The sequence below is a fragment of the Acromyrmex echinatior genome, chromosome 8 (assembly GCF_024713525.1).
Source record: "Acromyrmex echinatior isolate Ae372 chromosome 8, ASM2471352v2, whole genome shotgun sequence".
Lineage (NCBI taxonomy): Eukaryota > Metazoa > Arthropoda > Insecta > Hymenoptera > Formicidae > Acromyrmex > Acromyrmex echinatior.
In genome coordinates, this window is record NC_141859.1 from 2,141,811 (window position 1) to 2,169,677 (window position 27,867).

The window sequence follows — 27,867 nt, forward strand, 5'->3', positions numbered from 1 at the left end:
ACAGTCATCAAAATGCGTTGAAGAACTTAAATTACAATTTTATGGTTTCCATGCGATGTATTGATTTTATTATAAAATTCGTAGAATATTTCACAAAAATCTTTTTACGAAAATGCTAAAAAAATTTACGAGGACGTAGATAGCAAGAATTATTCCTCCTCCTAAACTTATTTTCTCACTTTTTACTGCCAAGCCTTTTACTAAAATACTGATAGCAAATTTTTTTTTAATATACATATACTGTACTGCATGCATTAAACGATATTACCTTGCATGCCTTATCGATAGATATTTAAGTCGGCTGACACACTTTTGATATACACGATTCATCACATATTCCATTATGTCCTCTCAGTTCTCTTACATTCATCTGTGCGTTATCTTTGACAATTTCACGCATGTCAGGCTGCACGTTTTCTAATGGTTTATCCACGTCACGGGATAGACTTAAGCGTGCCTAACAGCTCGATACAACGTGTATGTATCACACAGAACCTGCTTTCGCTATTATACTATAATTTACCTCACGCGTAAAGTAGAGAGAGACCTATCGTAATTCGCGCAAAAAATCGTCACGCATAAAATTATGTATCGTGGCGATTTGTTAATTTCACGAGAAATCGATAACCGCGATAATCAAAGTGACCACCGTTTAACGGTCGATATATTGCTTAAGCGTTCGCAGTGTTTCTCAATAAAACCGTATTTTTCCTTAGTATATCATCTATTTTCTAAAGGAAAACTAACTTGCGTCGTGTTATAACAAAATATTTTTTGTAAGATTAATTATAAAATAATTTTAAGAACTATATTCTATTTTTTTAATAAATATTTTTATTTAATAATATCATGATATTATTATTACATTTCGTTATTGATAATATTTTATTATTTTAGAGATTGCTATATATATGTACATAAAATAGATTCGTTTGAGATATTTTATATTTTTAACTTTTAACTTTTCTAAATTATTAAGAAATCGAATTTAATTTTGTATTCTTCGCATATTTGTCGAGTTACTTCAGGTTAAACAAATTTTATTTAAATCTTTATAATAACATATCTACCTGTTTTTTTCCGAAATCGATCGACTGCAGTAACGTCTGACATACTTCTCCCGACGCCCATGTTCGAGTCACCTAGAACGTCTGCTCATCGAATTGCCTGAAGCGGACGGCGTGCGATTGCCATGCGTGTCGGGGCGATGAGCACGAGAGCCACGAAATTACGCGAAGGGGTCCTGGATTGTCGGGCCCGTGAGAATTACCATTTCTCAGCTCCGAGGTAAGAAATTCTCACGAGTCACACACACGTGTGCACGTTTCAATTCTCGTGCGATTCTTGCGAACTGTAACGCGACTTTGTCGGCGATCAACGACGTGAATAAAGCAAATGTAACTTACGGGAATTTAGATGTTGTCAGTAGACGAATCTATTCTATTTCATTAATTAACTGTAGGATTAACAAGAGACATATTTGTCTACACAGAAAGGACAGATTTGCTTGAGAAAAATTTTTAGTTGAAAATGGACGAACCACAAGATTCTGATCATATCAATCAAACTTCTGATTATCTTAGAATTATAATAGATTCATTTAAATCAAAAAATTTTTGATTTATCCATTTTCAATCGGAATTCTTATTAATGCAACCAGATTCTTTTTCCAATGCTGTGAAATATCTAAAAATTTAACTAGCTACAGATCTAAAAATAATAATGTTGAACTGTCAAAATAATTATGTATTAGAAGCTCAAATTAGTAGAATGTTAAAACTTTTTGCAGCATTGCTCATCATATTGTACTTGAAATTCTCACTAATTATTTTGATATTATTTCAACAAAATTATTTCTGAATCTGTAATTAACTAAATTTTTCGATACTTTAGCAAGTTTTTCTCTATGTATAGCATCGAAAAAAAATTTTTAAATTTACATCAGAGATTTGAAAATAGATGTGTTTTAGAAATTGAAATTTGGAGTTTATAAGAAGATTTAAAAAATTCTCTACATTATCATTGTATTAAAAGTAATTATTTTCAAAATTTCCACTTTTTTCATAGTTATTGTTTACCTTTATTATACTTCGTCCTATCATTTTGACATATAAGTTATTATATCTTGAATATTTCCATATGATATTTTAGCGAGCTACTGCATTATGTATTATTTCAGCATTCATGTCAATCAGATTTGGTCTATGACGTTGACACATGCGTCGTGAATTATATTTGAGGAACCTAATCAAAACTTGTTTTGATCATTGCATTAATAATTTAACATAATTTGATTGCTCGCAATGAAGGAACGTCTGAAAATATTATTTTCAATAGGTATATTTCGAGTCATTATATATAATGTCATATATTGTATCGAATTAAGTGGACACTTATTAAAACATAAATGCTTCTGTTTATATGCGTGTCTTGTCACGTGAAACGTTCCCGAGGACACACAATATGCGTAAACCTCTGGATTATCCCTCTGTCCTGTATGTAAATGTCGGTCACCAGCGCGGAAACACGTGACGGAAATTAATGGCATTGACCAAAGCTCTCTGATTGCAATTTCGAAATGGGGACACTCGAAATCGAACGAAGCATTTGAATACGAACCTGTCATCGCGAAACAATGAGTAGTGGAAAACAATATGTGATTAAGCATGTTTAGCCTTGACTTTCAGAACTGTTCCATAAATGACATAAACTTTTAAGATTATTAAGATTATTAATTGATAATAAATTCTTAAAACTTAATTAATTTTGCATTTATGAGGATTCCTGGGTTTCAAATTTAAGAATGAAAGAATAGAGAGAATGTATGTAATTCGCATTAAATTTAATTGTAAGGATGACAAAAAAAGAGGAATAATTAAATAACTCTGAGTATCAAACAGAATAATTATAGCATTAAATAATTCATTAGACTAAGTAATTGAGAGACTTGGAATTAACAATATAGTCACTAATAATGCGCAGTAAACGATGAATGGAATTGCGTGCAGAAGATGTTTGATGTTTGAGTTAAACAATAAATGTTTGCGCTTTTTTTTAGCATTCAATAATGACGAACGCAATTATTGACTGCACTTCAATGAGTGATCGTTAATGAGACTGATTGTTTTGCGAGGCTATGATTATTGGCGAATCACGATATGTAATGTCTAGTCATCAAAGTTCTCTCCCGAGTTTTAAAACGTTCCTTTGCGATTCGCATCATCCCTTGAGTAAAAATAAAAATATCGATTATATAAAGATCATGTATCGTACAACGTCAGACTCTCTATTATTTCTGATACAATCGCGATAAGAGATATTCTGACAATGAAAATCGTTAAATATTTTATGAGATACTGTAAACTTTTTCTCAGAAATAAAGATCCCAGGAAAAATCGTATAAATAATTCCTTGAATTTTCTTTTATGTTGAAATAAAATTTAATGTACAACATATCAATATCATTTATTTTCTAGCTGAGATACCTCCAATTAACTAGGCACAGCGAAGATACCGCTGTGCTTAGTTAATTTTAATCATAATTATGTGATACATGTTTTGTATGAATATAATACGTATAATCAGAATTCATTGATTTAATAAATTAAACAAAATTTTATTCTAAATTCCCAACATTCTACTTCATTTGTAATTCAAATTAACAATTTACTATAGTCTTAACATAATGAAAACTTCTGAGATTTACAACAATTTCTCATAATTTCTTCAGTTTTAAGTGCTATATATAAAAACAATATTATTTTTTAATATAAATGAAAATATTTTTTTTTTCAATCTGTATTTAGATTTCATTTTACACTAAATGTTTTCTCAATAATGCTAGAATTGACAACAATTCTAGCGTTGCTGAGCGAAATTTTTATATTAAATATATAAAAATGTTTTGTGCTTATAATTAGATATCCTTTAGAATTTATTCTCTCAACGTAATTGATTGGAAGCATTGTATTATTAAGATTTGGAAGTGTACGAGTATTATAAGATCGTCGTCAATGAAGCCTTCCAATATCGGCTTATTCTTCAATCATCGGAAAGATTTCTCGAGAGAGGTCTGATTAATTTATTAATTTAAATTCAATCGTTATCAGACGCGATCTTTGACTGTGCATGAGCCGCAGATCGATAGTAATTACAGCCGTATACGACAGAATGTAATTGAAGTATCATCCAGAACAACGTAGTCGAAAAATAAATCCAATATGAAGTACTCTCGACCTCTTTCTACTCTTATTCAGCAATAATCTTCGTGGCGCTCAGCACGGCGTTGCATCCTAATGTAACTCAAAGATGCACTGCTACGCATATTACGGTTATTTTTCTATAACGGAAATAACGGCAGCTCGAGTACGAACAGCTACTAAACAATAGAAACGGTGTATCTTCATATTCTGTACACATTTGCATGTGCTAACCGTTACAATTAATGCGCAGATTTCCGCATTCGAATAAATTAAAAATCATTTATTATAATTCTCTTTCGATTTGTAAAATTTCTAAACCTCTTCCGGGGATACCCAAAATACATACAATAAATTCCTAACTCGGTTGGAACATGAGAACAAAGCAATCTCCAATCCAATTACGCGTTTGTGTCAATTGTAAAGTCTCGATTATTTTTTTCAATTCGTTTTTGTTAATTAATTCATTAGCAATTGTGTCGATTAATCGATATCTCAATAATCAAGATCTATTCTCAGTTTTTTTCTATCCGTTTTTCTTTTCTCTATTCGATTTTTCTATTTAATTTAATTGGCCAATTATTATATAAACGTTATAAAAATTAGCTCTAATTAATCGATACTTTTTTCATTTTTATTTTAAATATTTTTTTCTACAATTGGATAATCTAATTCTTATTTTTGGCGCAAGAATTATTCGAATGAGAAACTATTACTTTCAATATCCTGTTTCGCGTAATCTATGTATTTATGGTCTAAAAGAAGTTTGTGTAAAATCGCCGTGAGAAAATCTCATCGATATAAGTCTACGGCGCAAGAGCTCAACACTGTTAATGGCGTGGACGATTGCTCCATTGTAAATGTATGATGAAATAACCCATATGAACGTGTACTGGCTTAAGGTGGTTAATCGAAACGATTAAAACCGGTCTCGTATTGCCAAGGGTCATCCTCGTGTTCCTAGATATTATATAAGGGGCTAAACAATCCCTTGGGATTTTCAAAGAAAACATTAATTAAAAATCAACGTTTTATTGATTAAATTATCGCGATTAACTAATCTCGAAGATACTGTATAAATTTGATGAAAAATTGTGTAGATATGTAGATTATATAATTATGTAGGAAGTACAGTAATCGTAACAGAGAAAATAGAAAAATTAGATTTTAATAAATGTGTTCCTCTGATTGTGAGTTTAAAAAAAAAGACAAGAAAAATATGTTAGATAATCAAAATTTTATCAAATAATTTGTAAAAAATGTCGAATATAAAATGTATTGCACAGGAAAAATTTAATAAAATTCTGGTAAAGTATAATTTTAAAGAAAATTAATAACAAAATGATTTGTTTACGTAGTTATTCTAAATAAAAGTGGTGCAACATGCATGTTAGCAAAAGTAGGAAATATTGTGTACCAAGCACAAGAATGTAATATCGTTACGGAATATACGCGCTTCCAGTTTACGTTTGCTTAGTTTGCTAGAAGATGCGGAAGATTCTGCGATGATACTGGATATTATTTCGCAGGCTGCGATTAGCGGGAAACGACTTATGCCTGCCGATCCTTATCGTAGCCGATCATCAAACACCTTTCTATCTGCCAGTCTATTATAGTTCGAAGATGCGAAATACTAGGCGCATGAGTGAACGCATAGATTTTCGATACGGTTTAACGGTAGGCAGGTGTGAAAACATTACCGACATTTTTATCAACTATGAGAATCGTAGATCGAGTATATAAGGTATTTTACGGTTAATGATCGACAAATAAGCGTTCATGTGATTATACAATATATAGATATATAGACCCGTTTAGACCTCTTTACTCGATTCGACTTTTCTCTTTTCTTCTCCAACGTGGAGAAGACTAAAAAGGTTCAACTAAAAAGAATAGGTCTTATTTAATTCTTATAGTATCAAGATCTGAACTTGATTAAAAGTTAGCAAACAAAAAATATTTTATTTGTAAGAGTAAGAAATAACTTAAATACTACACACGTTCTAATTATAAAAACGATTCTAATTATAATTTAACAAAAAATAACTTCTTTTCAAAGAAAGAGAATAATCATAATCATAGCCTTCAGAAATATCATTTCATAATTTTAAAAGTTCCAGACTATAAGTGTAAAAAAATTATTTTAATATACTTTATTCAAATCAAAGCGGAAAATTTTTATTTTATTCACAACTAAATAAGTATGATGTTAAAATTTTTTCAGTTCTCAAAAAAAATTTCGTTTGTACAAAATATTTAATTACGCAATAGAATTTAATTTATATTTAATATAATAATAATTTATTAAGAATAATATATTTGTATTAATTTTTTAAAATTTAATATATTGTTTTTAAAATTTATATTTCACAAATGTTTTAGTGATATTTTAAAATAAAATATTTATTAACGTAAATTAATGTTTCATCAAATGTTCTACTATAAGGATTTTTCGTTTTTTTCGGTCTATTATTTCTTTGTCTATTATAAGACTTTGGAGAAGATGTATTTGCTTTCAATGCAGTTTAGCAAGAGACAAGGAACAGGACCACCGGTCGTTGATAGCGGTTCTACCAGCAATCCACCGGTGTTCATAAATCAGCATGGGGAATACGTACGAGATAATGATGAGGGACGAAGACGATGATGAAGAGTCTATGTAGGAGCGTTTGAATGTTACCACCGGGACAACTGATACAGCAGGCGATCGGAAATTTACGACGCACGATAGTATCGAAATGGAAAGTCATAGTCCGTCTTTAGAATTGCAGAAGGTTTATGGTCTAGTCAGTGTGGCTGATAATCAGAAAATTGAATGACAGTTAGAAAATTGGATGTCTGCTAAATGTCGAGGTCGTAGAGTTATTATACAAAAAATTTAGTTATTATATTATATGTATATGTAAATATAAATATATATATATATAATATGTGTGTGTGTGTGTGTGTGTGTATCCGCATTTCTGAACTGATATAAAGAATATGTAAGAAGGAAGATGATGATGAAGAATCTATAGGAGTGTCTAAACGATATGGATAAAGCTGCCGACATGACAGGTAATTGAGAATTTATAAGCTACAATGCTATCGAAAAGGAAAGTTACGGATTGCGCTTAGAATCACGGAGTGTTTATGGACGTAGTCTATTATAGTATCGCGATATAGTTTCCAGACACAATCTCTTATGTTAATTTGCATTTTCTAAATTGCTAGAAAGGCATAGATCGTTATAGATTAATATGTATGATTAGACTCTTATAATATTCAAAATCTCAGTAACTGAATCTTAATGTAAGAAAGAAAAATGAAAGAGAGAGAGAGAGAGAGAGAGAGAGAAAGAGAGAGAGAGAGAGAGAAACATCCTTTCTGCATTAGTTTCATTTAATATTAATTGAAGGAAAAAATTTCTTTAAAAATACTTAAGCTTGATAATATCGTATAATATTTTTACGTTACTATTTTATGAATTATGACATTTTTATGAGAACAATATAAACGTAACATGAGGAAGATGACCACATCACGCGATAATTGCAGCGATTACATGATTAATATACTGTCATGAGTAATATACTGTCAAAAATATCAACTTCTACCAAAAGTGTCCTTGTCTTTCATATTTATGATTGATTATACAATCGATCGACATCTAATACATCGAAATTATTTATCGATGTAAGAAAACCTAAATTGAAAAGAAATATTGGAGTAAGGTGTTAGTTCTGATAATATATAATTTGTTAAATATTCGTTCATCATGTATGTTTGTAACTACATAATAACTATATTCATTCATCATGTCTGTTTGTAACTGTGCAATAACCATAAATGCGAGATATTACTCTTAACGCTTCGACGGTACGAGAAATAACGATAATCGATTTTCCATCTAGCAACGATTCCAACAAACTACACTGATAATGAGAACGCGCGATCTCTGTATATTTCAGGCGAAGCATACGCAACGTTATTCTACTTTCTAAGTTATTATTGGATTAATTTCTCCTGTACAAGGTAATTTTAACTTTGAATTTATAATCAGAGGATTATTTTTTTATACGATAATGTCAGTTAACAATGACTCAATTAAAAAAGGTCAGGTTGTCTATTATACGTTAAAAGACTGGATTCGAGGCTAAATGAGACCTTTGTATCGTACATCACACGCGAGCTTTATGGAGCTTCGTATAATTCAGTGTCAGTTACCATTACATTGTTTCAGTGCCGTACGTCATTAAGTCTCCACTGAATAACGACTTGATGGAAATTACAGTTACTTTCTTTTCGAACAGAAAAAGTTACTGCGAATCTGTCAAAATGCAGACAATATCATTATGATGCACAAGCTTTTCAAAGTTTTGCAAAGTAAATATCAAAATAAAAAGAATAAAATAAGAAAAGAATTTTTTAATTATTTAAATAATATTGATGAAAAATACACAAGGCCTACAAATTTAATTATTTATCCTTTTCTCTTATATGCTAAGAATCTGAAATTTGATAATCTTAAAGTCAATTTCAAAATTAAAATCGCGATATTTTGTACATTATACATTAATGCGTTAATCCGTTTAATTATAAGTCTGTTTAATTATAAATCTTCAATTACTGAAACAGGAAGCATCAATCGTTTATAAAACTGGTATCTATTACATGCTTTTTCCATCTTTCTTATTAAGTTTATAACTAGGAAATTTGCAATTGCACAACATCCTGTAAACAACTGACAAGCTTTTCTGCCAGAGGTATTTACTGATTATATATCCCAATTATATTCCTATTCATATGAAAATATAGAGATATTCATATGAGATATTGATAAGATCATGCGAATGTACGCAATCAGACTTAAGTTTGATATTAATGCGAAACTTACCAACGAGACGGATCGTTGCTGAAGCTTGAGACCCAGGTCTTCTTTTTCGTCTCCGCAGTCGGTCGTATAGAACAGCACGCTCTTCTTAGATCCCCTGGAAATCAACCCTCGTTAATGTCTCTGGCGGACAAGAAGAGGCGCGGGTCTTGTACTTTAGATCTCTAAGCTCACTTTATGAGACAGGAACGTGAGCTAGAATTCCGCGGTATAATCTGATTAGACCGAGAACCATAATTCGATCGATAATCTGATCGGACATTCTCCTATGAGACGCTATCGCGACCGACAATACTACGGTAGCAGTGATTTAAATGAAAGTTCGACACAATAAACGTAGCGGAAGAGTTTCAAGATTCGTTGTTGCTATTTATAATACATATAATATAATTACTGCATGAAAGGCTATTTAAAACGAAAAGTTATTTGATAAATGATACACTGAGAGAAAAATGTTTTGATATTTGTGCATGATAATGTGTTTAGAAACTTCATTTTTATATGGTTATTACTATTACAATGTTGCTAATAATAACCATATATGTATATAGTTCTTTCAAACATAAAAAGATTGTACTATAAATTATAATAATTTTAAATATTATAAAATATCAAGGTATAAATGATAAATAAAATAAATATTTTTATTCAGTAAATGCAATCGCAATAATTATAGTAAACTATTTTCTTAAATTCGCTTATTATTTATGTGATAATAATAACTATAAAATATATAAAAAAAATATTTTCAAACAGAGTATATGATTATTATTAATAGCATAATTAACTATATTTGCATTAAAATAATTATAATTGTTGAAAAAAAATGACTATACATTGTAATAATTCAACCATCTTTTCTCTCAGTGTAAATATACAAATATAAATATATAACTCTTAATACTAATATAACATTATATGACTCGAATAACCTTGTTTAAATAAAAAACTTGGTAGGTTTAATATATTCAGCAACATTTTCCGGCGATTTTTAATTCTCTCAACAACTTCTCTTCCAGCGAGGACTAAACTATCGTGCAACATCGAAACGCAGTTGATAGGAACGACCGTCGGTCGTTTTCGAATTATACTCTTCAATTACGAGCTATAAATCAAAGCACGATCAACGCTCGCCCTGTCGCAGGCGATTAAGCTCGCAGGTCGGTGTAGCTTGCATGCTGACGTGGTATGCATTTATGGTAATCGTGTACCTGAGCGCCTTCCCATTACGGTTGAAGGGCTGATGTTCGGCGAGCACGGGCGAATCCGTGTAGCACCGGCTCTCGGTCATAGCGACGACTACGGCATCGCAACTCTTCTCAATCGGCCCGTCGCGTTGACATCTGCAAAAAGAATAGAGCTACGATCAGAGATCGCACATAAAAGGGGATCTCGAAGTTTATGACTTGCGTTAAGGTAGTTTATCTGTACAGAGTATATCCCGCACATTATTTTTTAACGACGAAATCTTGGCGCAATTTAAAGTTAATTTTTTCTTGAAGACGTTGAGAATCGTAACTTCTCGATCTAGCGCCATTTTTTAATTTAGCTTTAAATTAGAGTGTTATCTAGTTTGAGACACAATTGAAAAGCACAGGCAATAAAAAGGGAATATAGATCAGGGAATATATCTGTTTTATCGACAATTGTATTCTTATCATGTGTTTAATGTCTCTTTCGAAATTCGTCAACTTTCATTTCAAGCGGAAAAACAAAAAACGAAAAAATAAAAGACAAGAGATAAAAGGTGGTAAAAAACAAGAAACAGAAAATAAAAATGTATGCAGATAAACCTTCAAGTTAAAACAAATTCTAAGTCTAAAAAATTAAATAAAAAATGTAGTTTTATAATTCACTTTAATCTAACTTAAAATAAATTTTAAGTAAAAAAAATTAAATAAAGAGTGTAGTGTTACCTATGTAATTCACATAAGTAACTAATCTTTTATTCCTCAATTCCTTGTAAAAAATAATCAGTATCTTATTTCTCATTTAATCTTGTAATTATCAAGCACGATTACATTCTACAATCGTTTTTGCGTCCATGGATGCGACAAGAAAAAAAAAAGTGGTTCCGGCCGGGATCGAACTGGCGACCTTCTGCGTGTAAAGCAGACGTGATAACCGCTACACCACGGAACCTTCGAGAAACTTCGGCCTTCGTGAAGAAAGTGCGTCCGAACGCGTGTCGAAAATACGCACAAGACGCACTGACTTTATGAAACCTGCGATACCTTAGTCCTCTTCGCCGAGCTCGATTGTTGCACAGCCCACGCAATAATTTCAACCTAACGGCCTCGACTTCGTAGTTTGCTTCGTCTGAGCCTCGACTTCGAGTATCTCGAGGCGCCACAACGATCCCGCTGTGCGTGCAACCCACGCACTTCTTAATTCTCATGTGGATATTTAAACGGAACCAACAAAGTTAAGACTATAAAAACTTTCGCGATATTTCCGATTATAATCCGATTATACTTTTCTATAAAATTTATGAATGTTTCGTACAATAAAGGTACCTTGTGTTTCTTAAAAATAGGTATTTCTCTCTCAATCTTTCTATCTCAACTTTAGACGTAAAGTTAAACTAACTCGTATCAAAATTCAGGAAAGAATTCTATTTATAATTTCATGCATCGTGTAACGTAAAAAATATTTAAAGTGTTAGGATATAACGCTCATATAAAATATATGTCGTATATTATACATATAAAATACATACACACATAAATATCAAAATACGTGATATAATAAAACAATTTAGATAGTATTTATAATTCGCGTCAGACTAGAATTTTATTTGTAATTTCATTTTGTATTACGAAAACATCAGAATGCACACGTAAATAAAACACATATTACAATATTTGATATATAAAGAATCATATAGCATATAAAATTATAAATACAATAGAATTCAATTCTGATATTTAATATGAATTATAAAGTCTAATGTTTATGAAGTACTATATTTTCTCGGATGAGATATTACGATCAATATTTTAATCTTCTTCAAAATACGACAAAAAATATCTACACATTTCTTACGCTAATTTAATAGTCACGCATTATACATATACGCGGGTAATCTATTATATGACTCTTTGCTTTCTGTTTCTTGCTTTTTACCATTTTTACTTCTTGCTCTTTTACTTCTTATCTTCTTCATTTTCTATCGTCCGAGATCAAAATTGATGAAACAGACAAAAAGCACGCAACAAAAAACACAACTTACATGACTGTTGATAAAATAATAGCGAAGAGGGAAAAATGCGAGATGTAAAAAGCAAGGAACAGGAAGCAAAGATCATATTGTAGATTAACCTCAAGTAGCGTGACGTACATAATACGAGATATATTCTTGATTTGGCGCCTCGTAAAGAAAATTGTGGAGCGTGAAGAGAGACGCCTATTAGGAAATATCGTTCTGAACAAGGCCTCTACAAAGTATTGATATTCGTAAATGCATTAAGCAACCGTACACAATAGCCGACTAATTTACATAAGTTATGCGCGAGAAAGTTCATTCCTCCGCCTACGGCGCGGCGGCAATCCATATGTGTACGCACGTTCGCGTGTACAGGCACGAGCACGCGACACATTGCGTGCGTAGAACGAGCGAGTTGTTTGCAGCCGGCGTATAATCAGATGCACCGCGCGATTTTAGGAGTCTCAGAAATGAAGAGACAATCGGTTTTTGACATAAGTATTCTCCATTTGAGAAAACTCATTTCATGAAATTAAATGTATACTGTTAGAAATGTTCTTAAATTTTACTAACTTCTAAGTTACACAATTTGAATTTAATTTCATGACATTACATTAAATTTAATGTATTTATAATTAAAAAGTATATTGGTGTACATGTACATAAAATTTAATGTATTTTTCATGAAAATTTATGAAATTTATTTACTTTTCATAAAATTTTATTAAAAGTACATTAAATTTCATAAATTTAATGTACACGTTCATTTCATTTAAGTAACTACTACTGTAACTTAATTTTCATTTAAATCATTCATTACTTTCAATGTTCAATTGTTTCGTAACCACGAACTTCATTTATATGTAAAGGAAGCTCGTGTTTACATTTCTAACAGTGTAGAGAACGAATGGCAATTTTGTAAAAAGTGGATCAACCAGAATGAATCTGGGAGATTTGTAAGCAATTAAATTTTAAAGTTAAAAATTGAACATTATAAAAGCGAATAAATAAATGTATTTTCTGTTGATTTCATTTTAAATACTTTTTATTTTATTTGAATATTTTATTTAAAATTTAGTTATATATTAAATACCAAATGTAAAAAGTTATGAATAGCGATTAATTAAATTCTCTTCCAAAAAATTAATTTAAAATTGATTAAAATTTTCCAATAGAAATAACGAGTAAAAGTTTTTAACTTTCATATAATTATACGTATTTTTTATTAGATATAACACTTTTATTTTAAAAGTTTTTTACAAGATAGCTTTGAAATAGAAAATTGTAAAAAATTTGTATAAAACTTATGTGTATAAATATATTTTATTAAAAAATTAATAAATTCCTTTGATAACAAACTAAGCGCTTTATCAATTTCTATTGGATGCTTCAAGAAATAAAAAAAATATAACAAATCAATGCAAAAATTTTATAAAACGAAATTAAAAATATCCTTTAGTATAAAATTCGGTGTAAGTTTAATTGAGTGTCATATTGATAGGTTTTATATTTTCTGTAATAAAAGCAAAAGCCTATACCAATAAACGAAGCGATGTAGTATGTATCAGTATATACCACATAAACATTATGTGGCGCGATGTACATTATAATAAATAAATAAATTATATAAACAATAATGTCTGATGTTGAATATGTGCTTTTCGCATAGGTATACACTATCGATTTCAATTAGCAAATTACACAGCGGCACAGATTTATTTACGCGGTAGTAATAGAAATTGTTTTAATTTTGATTCCGTACTCACACACAATTTTCCGTACTCATTATTAACAAATTATTGTAACATATATATATATACTCTAAAAAGTATCGATGTGGATTTAACACCATGTGTGTGTTGTGTGTGTTTATATAATTCTTACTGTAATAATGTGATAATAATGTAATAAAAATAAATATTAATATCAACTTGACCATGAATTTAACACCGTGAGTTTTTAATTCATGTTGATATAAATAGCAGAGATTATAATTTTTTAGAGCGTTGATATCGTATATTCTGAATCTGCAACTAATTACGAATACTAATTACGTCATTAAGACGACCTTGACCCTGCATAATGACAAGAATATACACTCCGCGGGGAAAACATCAATAGAAATATGATAATGATCGTAAATTACACGTCGACAGCTCGCGTACGGCTTTGTGAGTTAATTGATCAACCAGCTGCAACGTATTTCACGTTGTCGTAAGCTTTAAAATAATATAATACTACCGAGACGCGCGCGAATAGATCATGCCTGCGATTCTATTTAAACAAAACTATTTTGATAAATAGAATTGATGTGTAAAACGCGTTTAAAAAGTTCCTGAACTTAATTTCTATTTTTGAAAATTTTATTTATTAGATCTTTGTACATCTATGAGGAATGTACTTAAAAAAGAATATACATGAAGCGTGTTTCGTTAAAGGCAGATCATTAGCAGTAAATGATAATTGTGTGCATAAATACAATATAACATTCCAGCGCATTAGATGTACTAAACTCTACAAAATTTCAATTTTAATAAAAACGGCGGTAATATTCGCTCCAATTGTTGTAATTATGATTAAAATAATCTCCGATATTGCATCAAATTTCACATACAATATTGATTAATATCTATCATAAAATACTTCATCACACGCTTACATATAGATACACGTCAGTGATAATACGTTACAAAAGGCAAGGGTGAATTATATGTGATCATAATCCGTGACGAAGTTATGACGACTACACAGCTGTACGTCAGATGTGCAGTGAGCTTATCAAATTGAAACTTCCTCATGCGATGTTGTTCTTGGGATTTCGGGTGTTACGAATTTCTGCTTCGATGCTTGCCCGTTGAAAATTTATAAAAAAGAAAAGTAAATCTTCATTTACTATTGTCGCGAAAAAGTTATTTTTCTGTCAAAAATATTTAACTATAAAAGTTATTAAAAAATGCTCTAAAAAGTAATAAATTTATAAAGAATAACATGTACGGTATTACATTTTTATAGAATTAAACAAAACGCAATTTTTCAGAAGGCTTATTCAAAAGAAACTAAATTGATTTTCATTATTCACAATTGCACAAAGATTAGTAAAATAATTTGTGCATTTCAAACACGTAATGTTTGGTTTCAACATCAACGATGTCGCATTGTGCATGGAACCGAATAATACGATAAAATAGCTTTAAACATTAAATATATTAATTATACCATGTTGGACATTAAGAATTAATTAGGCTAAATTTTGCATTATTATTACTTCACTATTATTTCAACTGCTGTAGAAAATAGATTATAATTTATCTTTTCTAATTTATTTTTAATAATTAAAAAGAATATACTGACTAGCCTAATTTTAGTCTATTTTAAAAATTATAAATATCAAATTTCCTTTTTTATCGTTTTAATTGCTCAAAATATCTACGTTAAATTGTGAAAAAATTCGGTTCGCGAACGAAGAGAATTATTGATACACAATGCGCACGTGACGAGCATTTGTCACGTGCGTATCGTATATCAATATTAATTCTCTAAAGAAATCTCGATATCGTTTTATCAAAGTCAACAATGAAAGTGACAAATAATAAAAATATTGGAATAATCTAACATCAGATATCGAGAGAGAGAGAGAGAGAGAGAGAGAGAATAATTCAATTTTTTTAATTCGCTTTCAATAATTAAAAAATTATATACTATAGCCTATTTATTATTTTTTTTAATTGGAAATGTCTAATTCTTTTTCTAACTTTGAAAAGTATATGTGAAATTATAAGAATCCTATTCACGAGCAAAAGAATTACACGATGTGCACGTGGCTGTAATATATACTCAGAGACAAATTTCGGTATTACATCTTGTCAGCGTCGACAATGCGGCGCAAATGGCAAACGATGCGTAGCGAGAGCATACGCACTGATATGGTTGCAGTGACATGCACAATACAATGCATATATACGCATCGGAACGCTGAAAAGAGAATACAATCGCACAATGGAGCGTCAGTAGACAGCAACGAGAAACATGCGGGTGTAATGCGAGTTTACAGTATCGTAATACGATCTGTATGTAGTAATGGCAGACAGATAAACGGCGAAATAATCGGCGAAATAACCAGGCGTCCCCGTTGCCGAGCATTATAAAATCTCATTGCATTGATATACTGATACAACGGCACACAATAGGAACATAACGCACTGATGGATGCACCTTGTCTACATGTTATTTGTCATCGCGCGACTGAATTAATATCGATACGCGCGCTTAGCTCATAAATCAGTTACAGTTTGAGTACAGTCAAGCGAATTACAACATTTTTTCGCGAGCGTTTTTATTTCAGATTATTTCATCTTACAAAAGATATATAAAATTATCTCTTTTCTGCCTATAATATTATATAATACATAAATATTAAATATACAAAATAATAAAATAATACCAATCATTTTATGCACAACAAAACTTATTTGAGAAATTTGTGTATAAATAGACTTTTCTCAACACATTCAATTTTAATCAAATTAAATTAATTTAATTAGCCAATTTTGTGGTTACCTCTTCCTAAAATTTGCATGCTATTTTGTAATCATTTAAATGCCATATAAATTTAAACTTTTTAAGTAAAAACTAGAAATAAAACTGTCTTGAATTTGCTGACAAAAAAGTACGTAATTTACCATTTTCTCAAATTGTCAATTATATATTTAAATAGAAAATTATTATTATTATATTAATTTAGTTTCTTTTTTCATCGAAATACGCGATTATCTCGCACTGCTATTTGCGAAGAAGATTCTTTTTCAATCATCATCATCAAGAACCGGCTTTCATTTATCTAAAGGTACGTTTAAAACGATTCGAAAAAATTATTGGCGGCGCCAGATAGTCGACTAGATTTCCGTTACATTTCAATTTAAACATTAAAATGAAAAGATATTAATGTTTGTCAACAAAACTTTATTTAATCTAAATTTATTATCTACATGAAATAGAATTACTTTATGTCATTTATTTAGATTATTTTTTTATAGAAATTATTTTATCATTCTATACAAAATGATCGGAAAAATATCATGCGTGCGTAATTCTGGGAGTACTTTTTAATAATATTAATAAAGCATTGTTATTGTGATTTCAAGCGTGATCACAAAACAAATTATTTTTAAGATTGCCAATATAAATTTTGTTTTAATTAATAAGACATAATAAGAATCAGTAAAATTAAATTAATGTCGAGTATTTTAAGATTTGTCGTTTAAATTCTAATCAACGAACAACTAGCAAGAACTTAAGAAGCAACGGTACTAAATTTTACAGCAGACTACGTCTTAGCACTTTTGCCAGAGTACACGTTTGCTTTGCGCTCTTCCTGTGTAACTCATGTATATACGCGAGTCGTAATGTAAATGTATCGAGCGTTTCCTATAAGAAAAAAAAAAAAAAAAAAAAAAACAAGATGAGCGAAACGATGCGAGTAAGACGAGAACGTCCTATCGCTAATTATATCCGAAGAAGTAATTACTTTCTTCCGTGTTCAATGATCCGTGATAAAAGCCTAACCACATACCGATAAGCTTTCTTGACGAAGAAACGAAAATGCTCACTGATGCGAGACTTGAATTGCCATGTCTTTTAAACATCCTCAAAAAAGAGTTGAATAACTAGGCGCATTTCATGGCCCATAATATTACTGGAAATAGATGCAATACGATCGAAGTTGGTCGAAGTTGACAGTTCTAACTACTAATCTCATCAGTTGCTCAGAACTGTGCATCTCACGGGATAGTCAAAACTTTGCAATATCGTGCTTCGATTAATATGATAAATATTAATTAATATCATGTCATGCTGCTTGTAGAAATAATAGTATAAATCTGTGATAAGAATGATAATGTACGGAGTAATATTTATCGGAAATTAATGTTAGATAAAAGTTGTTGCAATATATTTTGACATTGAATTTTTAAATTTGCCATTATAATAACGTATTACGTGCTCTTTCATATTTTTCAATAATATTTAATTAGATGAATTTTCAAGTAGTATTTATAATAAAACAAAGATCTATGTCTTCAAGATTAGTATGATTTTATCGGTATAATCAATAATGTATTTCACGTTAAAAAAGTTTTCGCTTTTATTTTTTTCCGATCTGAAACAGCCATTTTCCGTAAATATACTATAATATAGTTTGACATTTTTTAAACAACTTTAATTTTACGAAGTTTCAGATTTCTAAGGTATTTCGTAAATTACAAATAAATTGCTTACTTGAATTTTACAACAAAAAGGAGCTTATATGAATGAAATCTATTATATCTAAAATCTCTCTTAGGAAGAGAAATGGAGAGAGAGAGAGAGAGAAAGAGAGGAAATTTTGATCCTTGTGGCCGAAATGTAGTACCTGTGTACATTATACTACTAATAGACAACATCGTATTTCTAACTGAAATGGGAATTAAATTTGTACTCTCCTCTTCTCATTAGTGAAGCACGATGGGATCATTACAATGTATGTATTTTACATCATGTAGAACTTTAGTATTACGCTTAACTTTCTAGGTATGCGATTTCCACATGTTCCACAATTTTCATGAAGTTACTTTTCTCTTGTTGTACTGCAAGGATTCTGTACTTATGCCATACAATGCTCATTTGTTAATCCTTCTTTTATTTAACTCGCAATTAATCAGATAGGACATTTTAAGTTTTTAATAAAAATTTAAAAAATACACAACTGATGCGGTATCGACATAACATACTTAGATATAAAGTATTTACGTAATATATAAAATATTTATACAATTAATATAATTCTAATTGCGATCAATAATTTGAAAATATTCATAACAAATTTTGAATCTTCCAGGTGTGTTCCGATAAAATATGTATCCAAAAATAAGAAATTTCTAAATTATTTCTCATTTCTCTTTCTTAAGTTATTTTATAATTTAAATTAATGAAATTAATAGAAACGCGATATACTCAAATATAAAAAATATATTGTATTTATTATAGTATATTAAAAAATATTTTATCAAATATTGTGAGAGAGAGAGAGAGAGAGAGAGAGAGACAATATTTTTTCTTAAAAATATTTTTCTCTAAAATATTTTATGCGCATTGTTACTTTATATTGTTACACAATAAATAATAAAAAGTACATTTATTTGATACAACTACTGCTTCATAAAATATTCAATAATCGAAAGAAAAAATTTTACTAATTGATCAATCAATAGTCAAAATCGCAAATGTATAATATTATCCAAGTTAATAATTATCAATTAACTTACAATTACTGTTTAACGTTTCTTCGAAGCTTCCATCTTCTCCTTCTCATCGTTGCTGTTCGTTTATGGCACATACTGCATTCACTCGTGAAAATCCGATTAATTTGCGATCGAACGTAACTTTTCACGGCACTTCCAACATTAACCGCACGCAATGCACACTTCATTGCATTACAACGGAAGAATATAACTAGAATATCACTGCGCAAGGTTTTCTGCCCTCGGCTTTCATCTCGTGACGTAATGGACGACGGACTCGGACGATATGGTGTGAAGAGAGTCAAAAATCGCGCGGCCAACTTCACGCGTTACACGTCGCGACATTAAGTCTGTTCTTTATTTCTGCATTTTATTCCTGAACTGATTGTATGTGGTGCAGAAATGAAGAACAGACCTGCTGTTCCTTTTATCATTTATTAAACGTAAAATAAGATTAAAATGACATCGATATTCATAATCGATTCTAATTAAGATTTAGATCCCGGATATTTAATTAGATACCGTTCATTTGAATAAATCAAACTATAGTATGAGAAAGCTTAATTAACGATAAGGTGAGATGTTTTAAGTAATATATTATAATAATAAATCAATATGTATTTTCAAATAAATTGATTTCAACTATGACTGCGCGCCGATAACTTTCGGACTTTCAACGCAATTTGAAACACTAATAATCTCCTCTAAATTAAATTTAAAAATATAAAAAACTTATTGATAAAAATATTTCGATTCTTATATTGAGACTGTCTTAAATACAGTATTAAGATGTCATAAACCAATCAGAGAGGTATTAGGACGGAATTCATAGTCCGTTCTTATTTTAAGACCGTCTTAAGTAATGTCATAAGATGCTAATGCGGCTCTCTGATTGGTTCGTGATATCTTAAGACGATGTACTTAAGACGATCTTAAGTATAACATCCGATTATGAATAACGGTTATAGTCTCTTATAAGACATTACTACTCTTATAAGATGGTCTAAATATATAATAAGAACGGATTACGAATATCATTTTCGGGTGAAGTTTCTGAACGCGTAATTTTAGTTGCACTTTCAAGTATACCTTCCGAATATTAAATCAACCGCGTTAAACATAAATGGAAAATAAATAGCCTTTATGTTTCATGACGATTATTATTTCGCTATTTTGTAATATTTGTAATATTTGTAACACAAATGGAGAGACGAATGATTTAAAGAATAAATATCCGCGAACTCAAGTAGAATACAAGTCATCATAACATCAATATCATGTCAAAATGGCTGCAAATTGATTACTAAAAATTATATTTTTTCATCAGTTACGATTCACTTTAACATTAATTTAACTTATTGCTTTTTTGCTTGGACGATACGATATTCGAAGATAGTTCATCTCGATCATTATTTAGTTGTAAATTTTTCGATCGGGAATTCCATGAGACGCGCGTTTCAGCGGGTTACTAGCAAACATTGCAAACGTCAAATTTTAACGTGATTGACGAATATCACGCGATCAACTTCACGCTCCACACTATAACGGATTTACACCCGCAGCTAACAATAATACCTATACGATCGCGTTTCAGCGCGGTGATTGCTATCTCCACTTACAAGTGAATAAAATTGCGAGTAAAATTGAAAACGAAATAAAAAATACCCGCGCAACGTTGTATCTGGAATTGCAGCGTCGTTTTGCGGCGTCCACGTCGCTTTGCGGTACAGCTGCCGCGCGATGCATCTCGATCCAGTAAATTTCATAAAATTTCACCTCTCTCGACAAAATCATTGATGTACACATGCGAAATTTATATCACGTCGTTAACGAACGTTAAACGTGGAAATAATTAAAACCACATTTGCTCAATCAAGAGCATCGCGATATTCAAATTCGTTTTATGTCCGTAATACGTAACGTCACGTAATAAATGAAACTCAAAAACGATGTTCACAACACTACGCGATATGATACAAGTCGAATTAATCATTAATTAAAGTTAATGGCAAAAAACGGTAAGACGTAAGCAATAAACGAATAGATCAAATATAGTAAAGAATTAATGTAAGACAATAACGTAAGCAAAAATTGATTTGATTTACTTGCTTTATAAGTTTACGTTTTACTGCTTCAGTTTTTCTGATGGTTTATAAAGCGCAATAAAATCGATCGAAAAACTCTCATTATTACGTATAATAATATATATTGTAAACTCAAATAAAAGATTATTTTCAATATCAATATATTATGGTCTTCCGTTCTATTAATATAGGCGTCGCCTTGATACGATCAGATGAGAATCAATCAATCGGATTGATAATTATTAATTATTCATAGAGAATGCTCTCGCCGTGACGGTCTGTGATTTGTCACGATTGTGTATCAAGAGATATATAATGATAGATAATAACGCATTGAATGGCACGTGCCGTCGGCTCAGGCTTGACTCTCAACGGGTAAATGACGCTGCAAATGACCTTTGTAAACACAACACCGCATACCAGTAGCAAATTACCGCGAATATCAGTTAATACGCTACGGTCCGTTACACGATCCTCTCAATCTGATAATTTGTATATCATGTCGTTTTTATTCGAAAATAATAGGCACGAGAAGTTCGAAGCGCGATACGAGATTAACAATTAATATACTTTTCCATTAAAATAAATGTTATTTTTCTCCTAAATATTAAATCCAGTAATTTTCTCTCTTTTTAATGATATAATTTAAATCAACCCTTTATAAAGTTTTCAATTAAAAGAAAATTAAACAATTCGTAGACACGGAGTTAAAGTATATTATCAGAATATCATTTATCAAATTAATATTCACAGCGATAAGATTTAAGTAACAATCTATTAAACTTTCAAAATATTCTCATTCTACGGAAAACGTTAAGTGATGCTAACAAGTTCACGAAGAAAAAACGTTTATCGATTATGTTCGGTAACAATCTGTTAATTGAAACTATCTAATCTAAAATGCAAGAAATAAAATATTCAATATATAGTGAGAGCAAAAAGTATTCATGCAAGGAAATTTTTTATAAAAAAAGTCTTATTTGTAAAAAATAAACATTAATTAGCAATTTTATAAAATAAATATATTCTGTTGTTTTTAACATAAGTAAACGCGTTTTGCATATATTCCTGATTTTGAAGCTAAATTTCTCGACTGTACGAATACTTTTTGAACATTCAAATAATAGAATTTTTAATTTTCTCTTATTATCAGATGATATATTTTCTATAATTAATACACATATTTTTGGTATATATAATTTTAAGAAGCATACAGTCTATTTTACTCTCTATGAATAAATTATTAATTACCCAGCAAGAAATGATTGTCAATTAAACATCGAATTAGTGTCGACATCAATTCGATGACTTATTTCTCGCTGTGGATAATAGTTACTTTACTTTTTAAAAGTAAAGTTTTTTTTAAAAAATATTTTCTCTGTACGAATACTTTTTGCACTCACTGTATTTTGTTTTATAATTTTCCAGTTAATACGTTTTAAAATTTTGAAGTCGACAAATCGGTTGGCATATGGCTTTCGAATTTGTTTAGAGACTACATCGTGCTGTGTCTTACTTATAACCATGGTGTAAAAAGTAAGGTGAACCATTCCCAGGAATGCGCAGTGGGTTGAAAATATATGGGCAGATCTGTCAACCAATCAATTTTTGAGTTCATTTGCAGAAATTTACATAATTCGTTCTGCAAATAAGTACACTGCAAATTAGTACAATTTTGATTGGTCGAATTCCATCATTATTCACAATGGTTCACCTTATATATTTCTATCATGTTTATAACAGAGCACAGCATTATCATTCGTGTCGATCACTCGGCAGCGGTGTATTGTTTGCGTCGTATTATCTCTCTAAACGCGATTATTTTGTATCAATACTTAAAGTGCGGCTGTACGATGTTTCCCGTACAGTAATAATACTTGGATATTTTGATAATTAGGAATAATTAGGAAAAGTAGAAAGAAAATCAAGGAATATGCAATAATTCCGCATATACCTTGATTTTCTACTTTGAACTCGCTCATTTATTACTTCCTTAATACGAATATCGTTATAGATTTAGATATTCTTAAATTTATATTATATAAAAAAATCTATAATATAAATGTAATGTATATACCTATGGACTTTTCGTATAGAATAATCCTTATAGAAATTTAATACTTGGCTAATTAAATTTCACACCTTAAATTATTCTCATTAAGCAACTGTAATAAGATTTTAAAGAATAAAATTCGAGCTTTTAGCTCTAAGCTGTAAAATATTTATCAATATGTATTCTACTCATATTCAATTATAATTGATCAATTTCTTATGATTTAGAGTTTAAAGCTCAAATTTTATGCTTTAAAATTTCATTTTAGACGCTACTTTATAGACGCTGCTTAAATCAACCAGAAGTCTACGCGAATTTTAGTAAAGAAAAGCATCGTAATGAGAAACAATTTGTAATTCCAAGTTCCATCGTTCCTTTTCCATTGTTAAATCGCACAAGAATCTTTATATAAATCTTACAATCTTTTAAGTAATCACCATATATAATCATTATAAAAGTATATACGAATATTCACAGTGACTAGCAAACTTAATATTTTAGCTGCTAAACCTGCTATAGAATGCTTGGCCGTTGGCTCAGCATAACATACTACGTTAATGTGTTTACAAAATTTCGGTTGGCGGATGGCCTTCAGTTGTGTTTACGTCCTTTGTTGTATCTGCGCGTAGTCGACGCGCCGGTTGAGATTCGAGGTTTATGCCTAAATTCTAAGGAGAATCGTAAGGCTCGTAAAATATTCCTGTAAGACTTGTAAGAATTTTTAAGTGCTTATACTTTTATAGATACCTTTTCATTAGTCATAAAATTTACAAGAAATCATAGATATTTATGAATATCGTATGTCTTACGATACATACGCATAAAATTAGAATATTAATCATAAGTTCTTACAAGTTTTATGAGAACACGTTGCGAGTTTTACGATTCTGTTTAGAATTTACCCATTAAGCTAGTCATACACACTTTCCGTAACAGTAACAGTAAGGTTTTCGACTAATCGTGTTGCTCAATTGTTACGATTACGGTTACAGATGACCGAATCGAGCAACGCCATTGATCGAAAAACTTACGTTACGTTTACAGTTACTGTTACGAAAAATGTGTGTGACTAGCTTTTGCTGGACTGAGTTATTATCGTCTCGTTATTGTTTTTCGAAACGTGTTCGTAGCAGAATTGAGGGAATAGAAGGTGCGAACATTTTCTATGAACAATTAGTGATTGTCGGATCGATCGTTTGTAACTTTCTCTCGTATCTCACAACTCGTAGATGTATCGGAGAGATGCAACGATTTGCCAAGGGAAATATTTTATGCGATTAATGTCACGTAAAATAGAAATCGACGGAGGGGATGGATTATAAATTGTTGTTTTATTTTGTTTTCGGGTGATAATTTTCTCCAGCGATGCTTAAATTCGAATATATCTCTCGTGTGTTACTCTCGTGTATTAAGCTTACGATTACCTTTAAATTAATAATCCATTGGAGATTAGAGTTTGTAGAATCGAAAAATGTATCTGCAAATTTACATTGATTTGAATATTATTAAAGTATCAAGCTCTGCTTGATTAAAAATAAGATTTTTTTTTATTTATTCTCATTGATCTAATTTTTACTTATAATTAGAATTTATCTATATAATTTATATATTGTTATCGAAATTGTAATTTTCTTTTTAATGCATTCTCTAAAAAAAAAAAACGGCCGGAATTCTAAAAATTCGTCTAAAAAGCTGAGAGACTCCGATTAAAAATTGGAAAGATGTGACAATCATGATTATACTTCCCATCAATTCAAATTGTAATTAACATCTATCATTTTCGCATCGAGAGGAATAATATACGAATTACTTATATAGAACCGAAACAATTTGATGGAAAGTAAGTAATATATTTGCGATGAAATCGTTTATCAACATCCCATAAGATTGATCACAAGTTCAGCATATATTAGGACTAATCAACAATTATGTGTTTGCTTCCTGTTTCTTGTTTTCCATTTTTTATCTTTTTCTTTCTCCATTTTATTAACATGCTTCGTGTTTCTTGTCTCTTCCGAAGTTCGTCAACTTTTATCTCGGGCGACAGGAAACGAAGAAGATGAGAGACAAAAAGGCAAGAGATAGAAAACGATAAAAACAGAAACAGGAAAGAACACATTCCCACGTAGCTTTATACTTGCTCAAATTGCTCGCAATATTAAGGAAAACGGTTTCTAATTTCGCCTATTATATTGTCGATTTTTATTACCACTAATGGTTACAAGCAACTTTAATGAGAACATTCAGGTAATAATAGGTCTCTTATAAATAATATAGATTGTGACAATTTTTATGGCAAATAAAGAGAAATTTGTGCTAGCTATTTCTTTTCTTAAGACAGCACAGTCTTGCATAATGTATAATGTATAAAAAAATAATCAATTAAGTTCTTCTTTCCTTTTTATGAGATAAAACTCTGATTAATTTTCTTATTAGCTTTTATATGCGTTATATAAGAATCTGTACTTCTACCCTTCCTTGTGGAAAAATACTATTGGATTAATGAAAAAAATTTTTGAAATAAATAGTAAAATATTTAATTCGAATAGTTTTTCAATGTTAATATTTGAAATATAAAGTACAAAATACTTTCAATATAATCTTTTGTTATTAATATTGAAATATAAAATACAAAATACTTTTATATATTCCCATGAAATGCAAAATATAAAATATTTTCATATATTCCGAACAAACACAAAATACAAAATATAATTGTTTTACCAATACTGTTTTTCAACAAAATAAATGTATTTCAAATACACGCCCAGTCCTAATTGTAGATTAGTCTTTACGTTCATTACGCCGAATTTCGAGAGCATATTTTTAACCAGATTAACCGCCGCTTGACTTACGTCGATCGCTCCGGTGACGTCACCGCGCCTATATTCGCGACATTCGTCGTGTTTTTCGGTCATTTGCGCGAAGTCGCGGGGATGAGACGGTCGACTCCGAGACGCGTCCCTTAAATCTGTAAGTATAGTCGTGATCAATCGCTCCGTCTAATACTTATCGATCACGCAACATAAAATTAGCAACTTTATACATCAGCGATTCCCAGAAACGCGCATTTCATGATATTTATGCGATCAAGATTTATCACGGTCGACAACGCCAATGATCATATTCTCGCCATTTATTCGCGAATATCGCGCATTCCGCGAACATATAACTTCCAAATCGGGCGTTCCTTTGTTCGTGCATAATACGAGATAGTAATCGCCGCGAAACGAGAATGCGAAAGCGTCCTACTTATTTGCATTTATATACATATATGCGATATATAACAATATAAAGTTTCGACAAGTGCACGCGAAAGTGCGATTAGGAGCAGAGTAGGTGTAGCTTCGCCGCGACAGGCGACGCGTGCCGTGAAGTTGACCGCGCGTGATAACTCCCCACTGTTCGAGATTCGTTCATTATGGACGCTCTTCAGCAAGAAACACAGGCGACGCAACGTAACACGGTGAAACATTTCATCTCTGTTTAATATTGGCTGATAATAGTATAAGTATGTGATAGTTCAATGTGTTACACTGCGTCTTTTGCTGGAAAGCATCCTATGTTGCTCGAGATGTCGCAAGTGTTGAGAGGATTGTTTGCGCCACGATCACATTTATGTTGTAATATTCTATCGATGTAATGCAATGAAGTGCGCATCGCGTGCGGTTAATGTCGGGAGTGCCGTGCAAAGTGTCGCGCGATCGTTGTATTCTAGTAATTAGTGTGCTGTGTTTTCACGAGTATGTCTGATCGCACAACGACGGAATCTGAGAGGAGGAGGAGACCTAGGAGGTATCCGGCAATGGCAGAGCAACTGTGAGGTAACTAATTAATTATTAATTATTTGTAGAATTAATCACTCGATCATCTCTCATCATAACACATAATCATAATAACACATAAAATGAGTTCTTCTCGGAAGACGCAAAGTTTAGAACTTTTTCACTGTCAAGGTCACTGTCGAGTATATACCCTGCGACATATTGTATGCGTCATTGTGATGTAGTCAACTTGCTCGCATGTATATTCCCGAGGTGTTCTCGAGAAAGGATTTATATCTCTGAACACGTCGTGACTTTATAAAGCCGGCGTCATATCGTGGCAAGTTTCTTCGCGATTAAGTCCTCCGTTACATTAAAAACTTCTGGCTAAAGTACTTTTGAATTTATTTTCCCC

The 27,867-nt window shown here is 30.8% G+C and overlaps 2 protein-coding genes and 1 non-coding gene across 4 annotated transcripts in view; 1 reads left to right on the forward strand and 2 right to left on the reverse strand.

Moving 5' to 3' along the window:
• sprt (PDZ domain-containing protein sprite) overlaps window positions 1–27,867 on the reverse strand; it is an 82,314-nt gene that overhangs the window by 33,545 nt on the left and 20,902 nt on the right. Inside the window, exons 2-4 of one of the 2 annotated variants that reach the window (XM_087408394.1) lie at window positions 19,576–19,704; window positions 10,284–10,415; window positions 9,076–9,169 (exon numbers count right to left, since the gene is read on the reverse strand). In XM_087408394.1, coding sequence (XP_087264520.1) covers window positions 9,076–9,169; window positions 10,284–10,363 — 174 coding nt within the window. In that variant the 5' untranslated portion in view covers window positions 10,364–10,415; window positions 19,576–19,704. The remainder of the gene's footprint in view (window positions 1–9,075; window positions 9,170–10,283; window positions 10,416–19,575; window positions 19,705–27,867) is intronic. The other variant, XM_011069027.2, reaches the window with a different exon arrangement.
• TRNAV-UAC (transfer RNA valine (anticodon UAC)) lies at window positions 11,142–11,214 on the reverse strand. Its single transcript has one exon. It is a non-coding gene; the product is annotated as a tRNA-Val (tRNA).
• LOC105153894 (uncharacterized) overlaps window positions 26,427–27,867 on the forward strand; it is a 125,718-nt gene continuing 124,277 nt past the window's right edge. The window contains exon 1 of the mRNA XM_087408407.1: window positions 26,427–27,512. The gene's annotated coding sequence lies outside the window, so the exon portion shown is untranslated. The remainder of the gene's footprint in view (window positions 27,513–27,867) is intronic.